Source organism: Trachemys scripta, chromosome 9 (genome assembly GCF_013100865.1).
Source record: "Trachemys scripta elegans isolate TJP31775 chromosome 9, CAS_Tse_1.0, whole genome shotgun sequence".
NCBI lineage: Eukaryota > Metazoa > Chordata > Testudines > Emydidae > Trachemys > Trachemys scripta.
In genome coordinates, this window is record NC_048306.1 from 19569929 (window position 1) to 19586708 (window position 16780).

The 16780-nt window shown below is 42.1% G+C and overlaps 1 protein-coding gene across 3 annotated transcripts in view; it reads right to left on the bottom strand.

Annotated features, from left to right (window-relative positions):
- The window catches only part of ATP7A (ATPase copper transporting alpha), a 63271-nt gene that overhangs the window by 23973 nt on the left and 22518 nt on the right, over positions 1-16780 (bottom strand). For all 3 annotated transcript variants that reach the window (XM_034781085.1, XM_034781084.1, XM_034781086.1), the window contains exons 2-4: positions 16536-16676; positions 4036-4525; positions 1965-2717 (exon numbers count right to left, since the gene is read on the bottom strand). In XM_034781085.1, coding sequence (XP_034636976.1) covers positions 1965-2717; positions 4036-4525; positions 16536-16655 — 1363 coding nt within the window. In that variant the 5' untranslated portion in view covers positions 16656-16676. The remainder of the gene's footprint in view (positions 1-1964; positions 2718-4035; positions 4526-16535; positions 16677-16780) is intronic.

Below are 16780 nucleotides of genomic sequence, written 5' to 3' on the forward strand. Positions count from 1 at the left end.
TGGGACCCAGAGTGGGGCTGTAGACAGATTGCTGGGGTTAGAGCTGCTAAACCAGGGCTGTCTAGCACACAGACCCTCAGGATGTGACCTCCATGCTTATAGACTGTTTGTAAGAGGCCCAGGTTGGGAGCTACAGGAGCAAAGCATTGTGAAGCACCCAAGATTACAGGGCAGCGGGTGACAACCCCTCACAGGTCTGGACTGCACCCCAGAATGTGGCATTGGTACTTGGGACCTGAAGACTGATTGCTGTTTCTAGGCATCACCATAATACGAATAATAATAAATCTTCAACAGACATTACAAAAATTAATAGCCACTTCTAATTTTACAGAGGTACATGACATGACCTCCATTAACTAAAACAGTAGCATTATGCATTACTCCAGATCAGAGATGCTACAGACTTAACATATTGCAATCTGATCAGGTAAATGTGTTATTGACACAGTCATATAGTGACTGTTGATATGTAACAGAACCACACTCCTCGCCAATTTAGCATAACATTTATAGCAACTCTCTCTCACTTTATCTTTAAAAGACAAAACTGGCATTTGATATAGCGGGAATTGCCTAGATATGGTAGGATAATATTTAGCACTTTATTTGTTCCACGTGCTGTATAACATTAATGAAGATGGAGTTAGTATTATTAACCCCATTTTTACAAATGGTGAACGAGATGAAGTTAAGAGGAGTGGCCAAAGTCACAGCAAATAAGTGGCAGGGATGGAATTAGTATTCAGGATTTCCTTCCTCCCAAGAATCAATGGATAATTTAATTCCTGCACACTGTATAGAAATGATGGATTAGGTCATAGGGATTGGGGAGCAGTCCTGTACAGAAAAGATTCCCTAGAATATCAAAAGATTTTTTAGGCAGAGAGCACCACAAGTCAGAAATATGGATGGCTACAGTGAGTACAACTACTCCAAATATAAACAGGACAAACATTTAAAGCCACAGTCTTGCAAAAACTTATGCATGAGTTTAAAACTTTACATACCGTGAAGAGTTCCACTGACCTCACACAATGGGTAAAGTTAAGCATGCGCGAAAGTCTTTGCAGTGTAAATAGGCTCTCTCAATACCATGAGCAATTGCTTCCTGTAGCAGTTCCTTCTGGAGAATATTCTTGACTTACTCTTGAGTAACACACAGGAGCTGGTTGAAAGAATCACTGGAACTAGAGATGGCCATCTAGTCTCATCTCCCTACCTCTGAAGAATAATTGTTACCTATGGTATGTTTGTCAGTGTTTTATCTAGCCCTAGTGATTCAGGCTATGGGGCTTCCACCCCCTTCCCTTGAGCAGCATCTCTTTTTATTGATAGTCAGCCTAAATTCTCTCCCATAATTTTAATCTCATTACTCCTAGTTAAACATCTCTTCCCATTTCACATATAAAGGGGTGCCAATCACCACAGTAACGAGATGCTATTTAATGAATTCCTTTTTCTCCTGGATGTTTACACCATTCCAATACTAGTAGACAGTTATGCCTATGTCTCGCTAGCCATTGTTTTGCCAAGTGATTCATACAGAGCTCTTCTAACCCTTCCGCCACAGAGTCATTTTTGTTTTCTCTGAATTTCTCTACAATTTGTCAACATTTTTGTTAGTGAAGTGGGAAGGACTCTCCCCCAATATTCATCTCATTAAAGATAGACAGCAACAAAATACTTAACATGAAATGAGGGGAAAATTTTCTTAGGCATCTTGAGTTAATCATTTTCAATTAATCCACAGGACTAAGGAAATGAGTCTCAACACTATAGGGGTGGGTCTCCACATGTACAATCCCATTAGCATGAAAAGTAATTATACAGCTAATACCTCATTCAGCAAGTTGAGTCTGTACCCCATACTTCTGTACATTTAATTCTAGGCAATATGATATGCTAAAGGGAAGTGAATTAGTCATACAAACTCAGTACAAAAAAATGCAGTTTGGCATTACCTGATAAGGAAGCATCAAATCCCATGTCCTCTATTGCAGATCTTAAGTCTTCTGGACAAGTTAGGAGAGGGTCATATTTTATAGTCCCATTATGATTCACAAGAGACACACATATTGATTTTACACCTGGCTTTCGGGAAATGACTCCCTCAATAGATTGCACACAAGAATTACAAGTCATTCCCTCAATATTTATCACAGTAACTTGAGTAACGGACTGGTTGGTGTTGTTTAAAGCACCTGAGAAGGTCTGAGAAGATTTCACTGGAGAGATCTGTACATTGAAAAGCTCTACATTTTCATATTCATATTCATCAGGAAGACTGACTTTAAACGTCTCTGGTGATACTGCCTCTATGGCTCTTCTCAGTGTATCTATGCTGATGAAGTCTGGGTCGTACTTTACAGTAGCTGTTTTCTTCTCTAAAGAAACTACTATGCTTGCTACAGATGGGAGTGCTGATATGCTGCTCTGAATATTTAAGACACATGAATTGCAGTGCATGCCATCGACTCTGAAAACAATGGCCTTTAAGTCATTAATATGCTTTGGACTTTTTTGAAGCGTTCCCTCTGAACATTTGGTTTGGGTGTTCTTTAAACGCTCCACATCAATAACACCCAGCTTGATGGGTTTGGGCTGTTTTTTGATAAATGCTGTGAAACCTGCAGCTTCAATTTGGTTTTTGATTTCCTCTGCTGTAATTAGATGAGGCTGATACACAATAACAGCTTCCTGATTGTCCAGGGAGACTAAAAATTAAACAGAAAAATGTATTAGTGTCTTTGCTCCCCATCCCCTCCTCATAACATTCCATTTAAATATCACTGACCATAGAGAGTCCTATGAGCAGCGCATCTTGTCAATGGGGTAAAATTTTCAAAAAGTGATTTAATCACTAAGTCTCACTGAAAGTCAATGTGATGGATTTAGGCTCTTAAGTGCTTAAATCACTGAAAAAGGGACTTGGGTACTTTTGAAAACTGTACCCAAAGTGATCTCGTTTTTTTACCTTTGGTGCCTAACACTGCAACAAGTCTTAATCTCCTGTTGCCTCATTTTTTGACCTTTTCCTAGAAAGTTCATGCCTTGCCCAGCAGTATGTTTGTTTAGCATTAATGTAAGAAATAACTAACTCTTCTATCATAGACCCCCAAGTCATTTTCTTTATGTTATAAACAATTAATTAGGTGTTTCTGCCATCTCTATTTACGACACTACCTTACATACACCATTATTAGTTATTTAAGGTTAGATGGAAAAAAAAAGTTAAATATAATTAGAGCTCTGAAAGGAAGAGGAACACTATTATCCTGTCCCAATCAAAACGTAAGGCATTCATGTGAGACCAATAGCCTGGTCAGACACTGGGTTATTTTCTTTATGACACTGTCAGCGAACTTCAATACTAATTTGCATCCTGTTGTCTTTAGGCCTGGCAGTCTCCTGAGCATAGATGATGCACTGTACCAAACTGTAAACCGATTTTGTAAAGTAGGCAAGTGTTCGGTTACTGGGGAAGTGAAAGAGACTAGAATGCTCCTGTTAGAAACTAGAATCGGTTAGAAACTCATTTTAACTTGTGCTCTAAAACAGTGGTTCTCAAAGCTGGTCTGCCGCTTGTTCAGGGAAAGCCCCTAGCAGACCGGGCCAGTTTGTTTACCTGCCGTGTCTGCAGGTTCAGCCGATCGCAGCTCCCACTGGCCGCGGTTTGCCGCACCAGGCCAATGGGGACTGCGGGAAGCGGTGCGGGCCGAGGGATGTGCTGGCCGCCCTTCCCACAGCCCCCATTGGCCTGGAGCAGCGAACCGCGACCAGTGGGAGCCATGATCGGCCGAACCTGCGGACGCGGCTGGTAAACAAACCGGCCCGTCCCGCCAGGGGCTTTCCCTGAACAAGCAGCGGACCGGCTCAGAACCACTGCTCTAAAACATGGAACTGGGTATCCACTGATACACAGGTGAATCATCCTACTGAACCACCTAGCTTCATGACAGATTGCATCAACAGATATGAAAAAAGGACAGTGTAATCAATTAATCTACATGTAAAATTAAAACAAGGCATTACCTTTAATCCGCTGTACCCCTTGCAGTTTGCCAATCTTTCCTTCTATGGTGCTGGTGCAAGAATGGCAGGTCATCCCCTCTACCTTCATCCTTAGCACAACATCAGATGCTTGGGACCAAATGGAATCTTCACCAGTCCCTGATGTCTTCTCTGATGCGGCAGTATTTAAATCTATGCCTGGCACCATTTGAATAATCTGGTTGCCATTTATAATGGAAGAAATGAATGTCACAACTGCAGTTTTTTGGTCAGAGGAAATTTTAACATCCAAGATACCTTTGTTCTTTAGTAGGACGTTACAGATCTGTTCACATGTTACATGTGACTGAGTAGGAATGGTTAGAAAAGTAGTGTCAAGTAAAACAGGTTGTGGGTCTGAATCAGCCAGGGTAGCATCAAATCCCATGTCAACTATAACTTCCTGAAGGGAGTCTGGCGTCTGGAGTCTGGGGTCATAGATAATGGTTGCATTCTTTCCTTCTAGAGATACCTTGAAGAGGAAAAAAAAAAAAAAAAGACTTAGCGCTAATACGACCCACTAGTTTACTGTCAAATAGCTTATACCTACTGTAGGATAAGCATGAAATTAAAGTATTATAGTTATCTTAAGTTTAGTTAAGGAAATATATACATGTTTTAAAGAAAGGCCCTGATTAACAAGTAGAAGGAAGGCCTTGAAAATAATAAGGCCAGAAGGAATAAAATAGGGAGGATATCCGATTCAAAGAATAACTAATGAGATAAGGGAAAGTTGCTAAAAAGAACGCCTCTAACCAATAGGGGTGACTGCAGATGGTTTTAAATAAGACAAAAAGTATCTGTCTTAAAATGAGACAACATGGCCTTCCCAACCACATACCAGTGTTAAAGCTTATGTGAACCCAGGTGCAATGGAAACACTGTTGGTCCACAAGAAGGAGGGGAGGAGATAGGGAGGAATGGCCTTGTAAAGCTTATCTGGGTTAAGACTGGAAATAAGGGTGAACTGTCTCAGATTGGTTTTTAGCTGAAGTCAGTAATTGGCAATGACATCACTTTTCTGCTGAAGAGTATAAAAAAGTAAATTCTGAAAGGGTTCATTGCTAATACCTGCCTAACCATGCTGGAGCCGACCAATATAGGTTTAAGCACCAGAGATGACCCACGCCTGCCAATAGCGAGGTGGCAGAGTGAGGGCAGCCACTTCAGCAGTGTTACTGTGCATGCTCAGTCCATGCGGGCATGTTCAGTACAAGCCAAGCAACAAATGGGGAGGGGCACATGCCCCTGCATGGCTCTTCCCCCCGCCCCCATGCATCAGCTCTGCTAAGTGTAGCCCTTTTGTAAGTATCTTGATCAAATGCTTATAAATGTTTTGTTACTGTTTGTATGTAGTAAATTGCTTATTATTTAGAGCAATTGTATAAGTATCATTTGGCCTTTGAATAGAAAAATGTATTGTTAAATTAGTGTTTGTTAGTTTCCCATACTAATAATTTCAAATATTAATATTTCCAACACCTACCATAGTGACACTTCTCCATTATCATTTGCCCTTTAGTGCTCACCTTGAAGAAGTAGTTTGAGACTGTACTTATGAAAACCATAAATTAACTTACGTTCACCTGTGTGACAACAACACGATTGGATATGGGAGGCTCTACCACAGAAGCAGTCTGCCAATTTCAGAATCTTATGCTCTGTTATACTGTATACACTGCTCTCACACAGCAACTGTCATACATTGTCTCAATGTTTTTTACAGTACATATTAAAACCCTAAAGTGAAGCTCTGTTGAACTGGATTAATCATTGCAGACAAACGTATTAGATCTAATCTTAAAAAGCAGAAACTGCGCAAAGGCACAACTCTAATCTGTCATACAATGGTGCAGTGATGGATTATGGGAGTGTGGGAAGAAAAAGGAAGGAAACAGAACAGGGTGTGTGTGTGTGTGTGAAGGTTCACTCTAACATTCCCAGGCATCTGTTGAATCTGTGAATGTAGCTCTCTGTTCAAACGGAGCCTTACATATAATCTAAGTTGTGTGTTCTACAACAGTCTGTTTTAGAAGTCTGAATGGATTATGTAGAGAAAACAGGAGGGGGCGGGGGAAGCACTAGGTGATGGGCAGGTGGCTGAAAAAGTAAGTCTGCAAAAGCAAAGCTTTTTAAATATTATTTAAAATGTATGTTGCAGTAGTGCCTAGAAACCAGCCTGGTCAGCTCCTCAATATTAAAGCTAAGATTTTGTCACCGATATTTTTAGTAAAAGTCAGGAACAGGTCACAGGCAATAAAGAAAAATTAACTGAAGCCCGTGACCTATCCCTGACTTTTACTAAAAATATCCGTGACAAAATGGGGACCCCCTAGGACTCCCACCACCCGTGGGGGCTCAGAGCTAAGGGGTCCCCCTGCCAATGGCGGCTGGGAGCTGTGAGGTCCCCCTACCCACAGCGGCTGGGAACTGTGGGGTCCCCCTGCCCGCAATGGACAGCGAATGCCTACTCGAGCCTCTGGCAGGCAGCTAGTGCACTTATTCCTGTTGCCTTAAGTTCCTGTCTCTAATCACTTGTCATGTTCTGAGCAATAACACTGGTGGCCGGGAGCCGCAGGGGGCAGGAGAAACCCCAGAGTAATTGTCAATATTTTTGTGATGCCAACACCTGTCCACTATGCACTGGATGGTGACCACTAATTCATTTCACACCATCATCAGATAGTAAATTTTCTGTCACTTCCAACCCAGGCCAGTTTTGTTTAGTATGTAAACCACTACTGAAGGTATAACACCTCATTTATTATTTAAGATAAGCAAAAGAGCTGTAAATTTCTAGTATGAATTCACCAAATCACTTTAGTAGAACTTTGCTAAACTTTATTTTACTAACACACACACTTTATAATCTGGATACTCAGAAAAAGATATGACCCTCCCTTCTTTGCAACAAAGGTTTAAAACCAGCGTCTTGGAGTAAGGCAGTGGTCCCCAACGCGGTGCCTGCGGGCGCCAGGGCATCCGCGTACTGCCTGGTGGACGAGCATCCACTGAAATGCCGCCAACAAGCAGTGTCATCCAGAGGCGTCGCCACTGAAAATCGACGGCATTTCTGCAGCAACGCCTCTGGATGATGATGCTTGTCGGCAGCATTTCGGCGGATGCTCGTCCGCCGGGCGGTGTCTCGTCATCTGGTGCCTGCCAGACGAAAACGGTTGGGGACCACTGGAGTAAGGTTTCTTGTTACTTTATATTTAGAACTTTCAGTTACTGAGAACATTTCATAATGTGCTAAAATACAAATGTCAAAACAAATAAAGATTTGTGATGTATTATTCCTTATTATATTTGCTTACTCCATTTGCAAAATTCTATTATTTGCAATGACCCTCCCATTTTCAGTACGATTCTGCTGTAACAGATAAATCAAATTAAGAGGTGGTTGGTTGATGCTGGCCCAGTGATCTTGTAAAGATGCAACACAGTTCCACTCAGGGGGAATTATTTTGCATACATAGGCTGCCAGCATATGAGAAGTTCAAGAGAAAATATCTAAACTACAAACAAGTATTCATATTATAACAAGCAGAAATACTTACAGCCTGCTTGCTACTCTCTAAAAATTATACCTAAAAGGTGTATTATTTCTTACAGCTAGGCTTTATTCTAATTTTTCCCCATATCAGCAGTTAATTCCTGATGCTGACCCATAATTATTGAAAACATGCTTATTCTAGGTTTTGTACAGACTTTACAGTAATTTCATACTGGTGAGAGTTACAACATTTCACATTTGCTTGTGCTGCAAATGTAATTCTCTCCGCATGTCCCTTTCCCCACCATCAGCACTTAAGGGATGTTCCTCTTTTCATGCCTGCTATTTATGTACGTATTTAGCAGTAAATCCTGCCATAATTACACATTTCTGGAGAAAATTAGCCGCTGCCCTGAGTGATGCTGGACAAATTATTAACAGGGTGTTTTCTTTTTTAATTTTATTTGATACATTTTGTGATGTCGTGTTTAACTATCAATCTTTAGGTCATAATTTAAATCCAATTTAACATGAAATAAGGAAGTTTTCATAAACCGTTTATTGAGGAAACAGATATCCTGTATAGGAAACCTTCTTTCCAGTTCTTCATATGGTTCCTTAACATCTCTATGGAATGGTCCATCTTTTTGTTCTGTGTTTGTACAGCACCTAGTACTACGGGCTCCTGGTCCATAACTGGGGCTCCTCGGTGCTACAGCAATACAAATAAATAATATAATGGCATAAAATACCCCTACAGATGATCTTGAGTGGGGACATACAGACTGAAAACTGAAACCCAAGTACAAAAAAAATCTGTTGACTTCCTACCGAGATGCATGTCAACTGTTAGAACAACATATGAATGCCCGCCCGACCCGCCCGCCTCAGGCTCTGCGGGGCTCGGCCCGGCTCCCAGGCGGCGGGAGGGCGACAGGCCCGGCGGCCCGAGTCAGGCCTTGGGGCCCGGGCGATATGTGCCTGTGTCAGACCAAGTCCCTGACACGCCGGTGGGTGTGAACCCGCCCCGGCTGCACCCTTCCCACAAGCAGCTCCCGGCCGGGCTGGGAGGCGGGGCGGGGCCTGACCGGGTCCGAGCTCCCAAGGGCCGAGGCAGATGGAGCCCCGTGCTGGGGTCAGTGAGCTGAACGGGGAGCGGCGCGGCACGGGTAGCAGGGAGTTGCAGCAGAGTCAGTCGGGGGTCAGAGCGCGCCGCGTGAACCATGCGGTGACGTTGCAAGAAAGGCCAATGTCCCTGTGGGGTGGGAGAGCAGCGTTAACCGGCGTGTTATTGCGGGGTAGTTTATCCCCCTCAAGTTGGCACTGCCAAGGCCTCCGCTGAACTCGTCTGTCCAGGTTTGGGGGCTGCACGTTAATAAAGATGTGGTCAGATTGGAGAAAGCCCAAAGGGGAGCAACAAAAATAAGAGGTTTAGAAAGCATGGTCTATAAGGAAAGATAAAAAGAATGAGGCATGTTTAGAGAAGGCGGAGGGGGACATTATGACAGTCTTCAGATATGTAAAGGTAGTTAGAATGAGGTAGGACAAGAAGTAGTTGGCTTAATTTGCAGGAAGTGAGATTTATTTGCAATGTAAGGAAAAGGTTTCTAACTATAAGGAGAGCTAAGCACTGCAACAGGTTACTGTCTTGGAGATTTTTAAGTTCGGGTTACACAAGCATTTGTTAGAAATGGTCTGCGTATACTTAATCTTGCCTCAGCAAAAGGGGACATTAGAGGATTGGGCCAAAAAAAACCTGATGAGGTTCAACAAGGACAAGTGCAGAGTCCTGCACTTAGGACGGAAGAATCCCATGCACTGCTACAGACTAGGGACTGAATGGCTAGGTAGCAATTCTGCAGAAAAGAACCTAGGGGTCACAGTGGACAAGAAGCTGGATATGAGTCAACAGTGTGCTCTTGTTGCCAAGAAGGCTAACGGCATTTTGGGCTGTATAAGTAGGGGCATTGCCAGCAGATTGAGGAACTTGATCATTCCCCTTTATTCGACATTGGTGAGGCCTCATCTGGAGTACTGTGTCCAGTTTTGGGACCTTCAAATCAGCGGCACTGCTATGGGTACCCGCATGGCCCCACAGTATGCCAACATTTTTATGGCTGACTTAGAACAACGCTTCCTTAGCTCTCGTCCCCTAACGCCCCTACTCTACTTGCGCTACATTGATGACATCTTCATGATCTGGACCCATGGAAAAGAAGCCCTCGAGGAATTCCACCATGATTTTAACAATTTCCATCCCACCATCAACCTCAGCCTAGACCAAGCCACACAAGCGGTCCATTTCCTAGACACTACTGTGCTAGTAAGTGATGGTCACATAAACACCACCCTATACCGGAAACCTACTGACACCGCTATACTTACCTACATGCCTCCAGCTTACATCCAGGACACACCACACGATCCATTGTCTACAGCCACGCTCTAAGATACAACCGCATTTGCTCCAATCCCTCAGACAGAGGCAACAAGATCTCTATCAAGCACTTAAAACTACAATACCCCATCTGCTGAAGTGAAAAAACAGATTGACAGAGCTAGAAGAGTACCCAGAGGTCACCTACTTCAGAACAGGCCCAACAAAGAAAATAACAGAACGCCACTAGCCATCATCTTCAGCCCCCAGCTAAAACCTCTCCAGCGCATCATCAAAGATCTACAACCTATCCTGAAAGATGATCCCTCACTCTCACAGATCTTGGGAGACAGACCAGTCCTCACTTACAGACAGCCCCCCAACCTGAAGCAAATACTCACTAGCAACCGCACACCATACAACATAAACACTAACCCAGGAACCTATCCTTGCAACAAGGCCTGATGCCAACTCTGTCCACATATCTATTCAAGTGACACCATCATAGGACCTAATCACATCAGCCATACCATCAGGGACTCGTTCACCTGCACATCTACCAACGTGATATAGGCCATCATGTGCCAGCAATGCCCTCTGCCACATACATTGGCCAAACCGGACAGTTTCTACGCAAAAGAATAAATGGACACAAATCTGACATCAGGAATCATAACATTCAAAAACCAGTGGGAGAACACTTCAACCTCTCTAACCACTCAGTCACAGACTTGAAGGTGGCAATTTGGCAAAAAAAAAACTTCAAAAACAGACTCCAAAGAGAGACTGCTGAACTTGAATTAATATGCAAATTAGATACAATTAACTTAGGTTTGAACAGAGACTGGGAATGGTTGGGTCATTACACTAATTGAATCTATTTCCCCATGTTAAAATATCCTCACACCTTCTATGGGTCATCTTGATTATCATTTCAAAGATTTTTTTCCTCTCTCCTGCTGATGATAGTTCATCTCAATTGATTGGCTTCTTACAGTTGGTATGGCTACTCCCACCTTTTCATGTTCTCTGTATGTATAAATATATTCTGTGTGTTCCATTATATGCATCCGATGAAGTGGACTGTATCCCATGAAAGCTTATGCTCAAATAAATTTGTTAGTCTCTACGGTGCCACAAGTACTCCTGTTCTTTTTGCGGACATTGGACTATGACCCATGAACTGAATTCTAAGAGAACTCTTTGCAACTATGAAGCTCGCCATCTATGTAATGTATAGAAAGCTGAGGAGAGGAAATTATGCTATGAATCTGCACCTCAGTGAATTGAACTCATGTCTGTATGTATATTGATATTTTAACCATACTTTTTCTTTTTTTTTTTTTAAATAAATTTTAGTTTAGTTAATAAGAATTGGCTGTAGTGTGCATTTGGGTAAGATCTGAAACATTCATTAACGTGGGAGGGCAATGTGTCCGATCCTTTGGGATTGGTAGAACCTTTTCTTTTATATGATGAAATAAGATTTACAGAAATTTTCATCATATTTGATGTGGGTACCTGGATGGAGGCCTGAGGCTGGATCATTTTAAGAGAACTGTGTTGTTTGGACTCCTGAGTAACCAGTGAGGTAATAAAGAAGCTGTTTTATGCCGGCTTGGTAAATCGATGTATTGGAATATCCACCAGCTTTATGGGGATTATCTGCCACATTCTTTGCAGTTCACCCTAATTGAGTGACCACAGCTGGCTCCCCACTAGAACCCCGGTCACAGCTTGCAATCCAAAGGCATAAATTAATGCAATACAGAATAGTAAATCTTTATAGCTGAAATGCTTTGCAGAACAGGTGGGTTTCAGAAGCATTGTGAATGAGAGGACATAGATAAAGGGGAATGGTTAGGAGATAAGTTTAGGTGGAGCACAGGGATGCAGAAGGCCATAAAGTAAGAATGGTGGATGTGGCAGACAGAGTTTTAAAAGTCAGGAAATGTTTCAATTTTATGAGGAAAAGGAGGAAAGATCAATGCAAATAGCCAAGAGCTGGGTTGTGTATTAAAGAAATGGACAGAGCAGAACAACGTGTTGTTAGTAGCAACATTTGAGATATAAGGGAGAAGGAGACAAACTGGAGAGAAGACTTCAGTACTTGGAGGTGCGATAACACCAGAGCATGGACTAGCATCTAAGGGTATGTCTACACTACGAAATTAGGTCGATTTTTAGAAATCTATTTTATACAGTCAATTGAGTATGACCACACTAAGTGCATTAAGTCGGCGGAGTGCATCCTCACAACTGTGGCTAGCATCAACTTACGGAGCGGTGCACTGTGGGTAGCTATCCCACAGTTCCCGCAGTCTCCGTTGCCCATTGGAATTCTGGGTGAAGCTCCCAATGCCTGATGGGGCAAAAACATTGTCGCGGGTGGTTTTGGGTACATGTCATCAGTCGCCCCTCCCTCCACGAAAGCAATGGCAGACAATCGTTTTGCACCTTTTTTCCTGGATTACCTGTGCAGACACCATACCACGGCAAGCATGGAGCCTGCTCAGCTCACTGTCACCACTGCTGTTGCATCAGAGAGGCTTTGAAAACCAGTTTCATGACTGGCCAGGCTTCGGTGTGACAGTTGTGTGTGTTTCTCCTTGATGCAAACCCACCCCCTTTGTTGATTTTAATTCCCTTTAAGCCAACCACCATCCCCCCTTCGAAATAAAGTAACTATTGTTTTGAAACCATGCATTCTTTCTTTATTAATAATAAAAAAAAATGAGATAACGGACAAGGTAGCCTGGGTTGGGTGGGGGAGGAGGGAAGGACAAGGTCACATTGCTTATTGTAGCCACACTAAAAATCAAACTCTTTGAATGACAGTCTTCTGTTGCTTGGGCCATCCTCTGGAGTGGAGTGGCTGGGTGCCCGGAGCCTCCTCCCACACATTCTTGGGCGTCTGGGTGAGGAGACTATGGAACATGGGGCAGAGGGTAGGCGGTTATACAGTGGATGCAGCGGGGGTCTGTGCTCTTGTTGGCTTTCCTGCAGTTCCAACAGACACTTTATCATGTCCATTTGCTTCCCCATTAGCCTCAGCATCACGTCCTGCCTCTGTTCTTCGTGCTCACTTAATTCTTTCCTGGCCTCTGTCACTGAATTAAGCTGTGCCCTATCAGTGTGGGAGGACTGCATGAGTTGGGAAAAAATTTCATCGTGAGTGCGTTTTTTTCACCTTCTAATCTGCGATAACCTCAGGGACGGAGATGATAGGGGGACTGCATGGTCACCTGTGCTGTTGAGTTCGCCACGCTGACCAAACAGGAAATGAAATTCAAAAGTTCCCGGGGCTTTTCCTGTGTACCTGGCTAGTGCATCAGAGTTCAAAGTGCTGTCCAGAGTGGTCCCAATGGAGCACTCTGGGATAGCTCCCGGAGGCCAATACCGTCGATTTGCATCTGCACTACCCCAAATTCGACCCAGCAAAGTCAATTTTAGTGCTACTCCCCTCGCCGGGGAGGAGTACAGAAGTTGATTCTAAGAACTCTCTAGGTCGACGGAACGGGGTTGGTTGTGTGGACGCATTCATTTTTAAATCGACCTAACGCGGCTAAATTCGACCTAACCCCGTAGTGTAGACCAGGCCTTAGAAGTAGGGATAGAGAGGATCAAAATCTAATGAATGAGACACAGCTTTAGATTTCAACATGAGAACCATTAAAGAAAAAGGTATCCTTTTTCTTTAAGTTTTAGAGGTTCACAGACTTCCTAATCTTTCACATCACACAGTACAAATATCCCCAATTTAATTTGCTTCCAAGTGGCATGGAATCAAACATTATTATTTCAATTTCCAAAAGGGCAAACCAATACCAGTCACAGGCCCAACACATTATCTTCCAATTTTATCTTTTCCTTGGGCAGAAAACAACCAGGAGACCATTGCTGTGATCAAATTAGATCAGTTTAATCATTTTAATGACCACCTTTCTCCTTTTCTGTCATCAATTATGCAATTTGGCAGAATCAATAACAAGGATACAGTAGTTTATTGGTTTTCTTGCAATTACAAAACAAAATAACCCAAATTAAAGCTCTGTGTGGCTGCATTAGACATCCAACATATGCTTCCTTTGCTGGCCTATCTGATAACCCTTAAACACAACAGTGCCTTATTACTGACAGAGATTACACGCATGGGCCAAAGGAAGAATAAATCTGTCCACCTAACTCAAAGTTTTGTTTCTGTAATGTGGACTAAGTATTAACTACGACCTCTTGATTTTCGTTATAAGCCTCTTCCACTTAAACTTTTAGTCTCTACAATATATTTTTTTGCCAAATATGACTTGGCAAGAGGTGTATTAGAATAATATTTCTATCCCACTGTTTCAAAACAAAGTGGTTAATGCCTTTCTTTTAAACACCCATTTCACAGTGTACTTGCTACTAATGGGGCTATACAGAGTATGTTATCTTCAGGGAGGTCACGAATCATTCCCAGCACAGGCTTCTGTGTAAAATTTTCAGGAGGAGGGTGGAACAATTTAAACTATAAAATGTTGACATTCTAGAATGTCAAGCCTTTCAGGTAATTTTCCAAATGCACCAAGGGAAAGATACTAAAATAATTTTATTTTGGAGATAGTATTTTTCATTCATTTCAATTCTTCATTTTACTTAGGTTTAGTGGAGGTTTATTTATTGGTCTGATCGCAACATGTGCTCAATGTTAGTATCTCCCTTGCTAAAAACAATGAACTATTGATTTTGCCAGCGGATCTGTTCTTTGTTATCAGAATCAATCAAGTTCAAATTCTGTTAAGTCACCAATGCAGATCAAAAGTAGGATCTAGTGTAAATATTCACAGATCTCTGTAGCCAGCACCAACTCCTAGTTTAGACAGAAGTAACTTGTACTAGCTGGCTGCACCATATCCTCTGGTAAGCAGCTGCACATCACAGCTAGTTATAGTGACCACATGCCAAAAAACAGGCTCTACTGTTTTAGCAAGCCCAATGTTTGTCTAGACCACAACTATTAAGATGGAAATACCTTCCTACAGAAAGCAGGGGTACATTGTTTTATGCAGGATTATTTAACTGCCACAGAATGTTAAAACCTCAATTTGCAGGGGAAAACTTCACCTATGCACCAAGCAGTTAGGATTAACAGCACACTGCTGCTGTAACTGGTAGGATTAAATATGCCTTCTGGCACCAAACAGGTCACAAGACTAGAATGGATCAATAAAGTGTTAAATTGCTTTATTATTTGTAAACATATTGTAAAATGGATGTATTGGTTAGAACGGAACAGCTTACATGTTAAAAATATTCCCCAGTGAGTTTTGTTTCAAGATGGACAGATTCTTGCTTTTTTTCCCAGAATAGCCCATGTTACAAAAGCTGGATTTCTTGTTTGAGCCAGAAACTCTGAAGATATTAACAAAAAGAAGAACAGGAGTACTTGTGGCACCTTAGAGACTAACAAATTTATTAGAGCATAAGCTTTCGTGGACAACAGCCCCACTGCATCCGAAGAAGTGGGCTGTAGTCCACGAAAGCTTATGCTCTAATAAATTTGTTAGTCTCTAAGGTGCCACAAGTACTCCTGTTCTTCTTTTTGCGGATACAGACTAACACGGCTGTTACTCTGAAACTTGAAGATATTAAGTTTTGATTAAAAGTAGATCAATTATTTCTGCTAAAAGCTCAACCTCTTTTAAAAACACTTTTGTATAGTAATAGTTAAATTAATAAAGAAGAAGAAGGAGAACTACTTTTTCCCCTTAAAAGATCATGATGCAACTAATACCACCTCCCATTCCCATATAAACACAGTAAAAAGGAAAGGGAATTCTGAATGCCTGGCAGGGACACCAAGAATCTCACCTTTCCCTTGCATTACTCTCCATCCCCACTCTCAAATTCCACATCATAGTGACATTCCTTTGCCTGGTGAAAGGCACCATAGTTAATTAGCTTGGGATTTACTGAGCAACTCAAGGCACACCCTCCTTTCACAGGCGATCCAAGCTGCCTCACTACATAGCCAGTCTGGAAGAAAAGACCTGAAGAGGTTTAGGGTAAAACAGCCACAGGAAGGCAACGGGACAGAACACTGGACTGTGATTTAGGAGACCTGGGGCAAGTCACTTCACCTCTGTGCCTCAGTTTCCCCCATCTGTAAAATAAGAATACTGATGCTTACCTCCTTTGTAAAGGTGCTATGAGATATCTAATGGAAAGCCCTACGTAGGAGCTAAGTGTTATTACTACTATTATACTGGGATTAAAAGTGGACCACCACCACTTTTCCTGTTGTTTAACCTCTATCTGCTCTCTTCTTTTGGACTCTACATAATTTCCTCTCCTCAGCTTTCTATACATTACATTGGTGAACTTGGTTAAGTATGAGAGAAAAGGTGCTTTAGAAAAAACATGAAATGAATTGTCATCAATTGCAGGAAAAGTATTTCTCTGGCACTGGAAATATGCCAAAGCCACTCTAAACAGCAGATCCACAGGTAATAAAATGAGTATGTACTTTTTAAGTCCTTTCCTCCTCTGCTGCATACTTCAGATCAATCGTTATTATGGCTTCTCCCATTAGAACCATATCATGTAGGAGACTTTGGTAGAGTTACTTACTCTGATATTGTGAATTCCATTCATTTTCCCAATGTGTTGTTCAATGGTCTGAACACAAGAATTGCATGTCATCCCCTCCACGAAGGCTACCATGGATCTTGGCACCACTGATGGATCCATTTTGCTTGAGTCTTCACATTCCTATCAGTCAAAAGGAAATATTGAGACATGAATAAAAAGAAAAAGCAATCAACCTCATATTTGCATTGAAGGTCTAAAACAAGGTGACCTGCATACGATTAAAT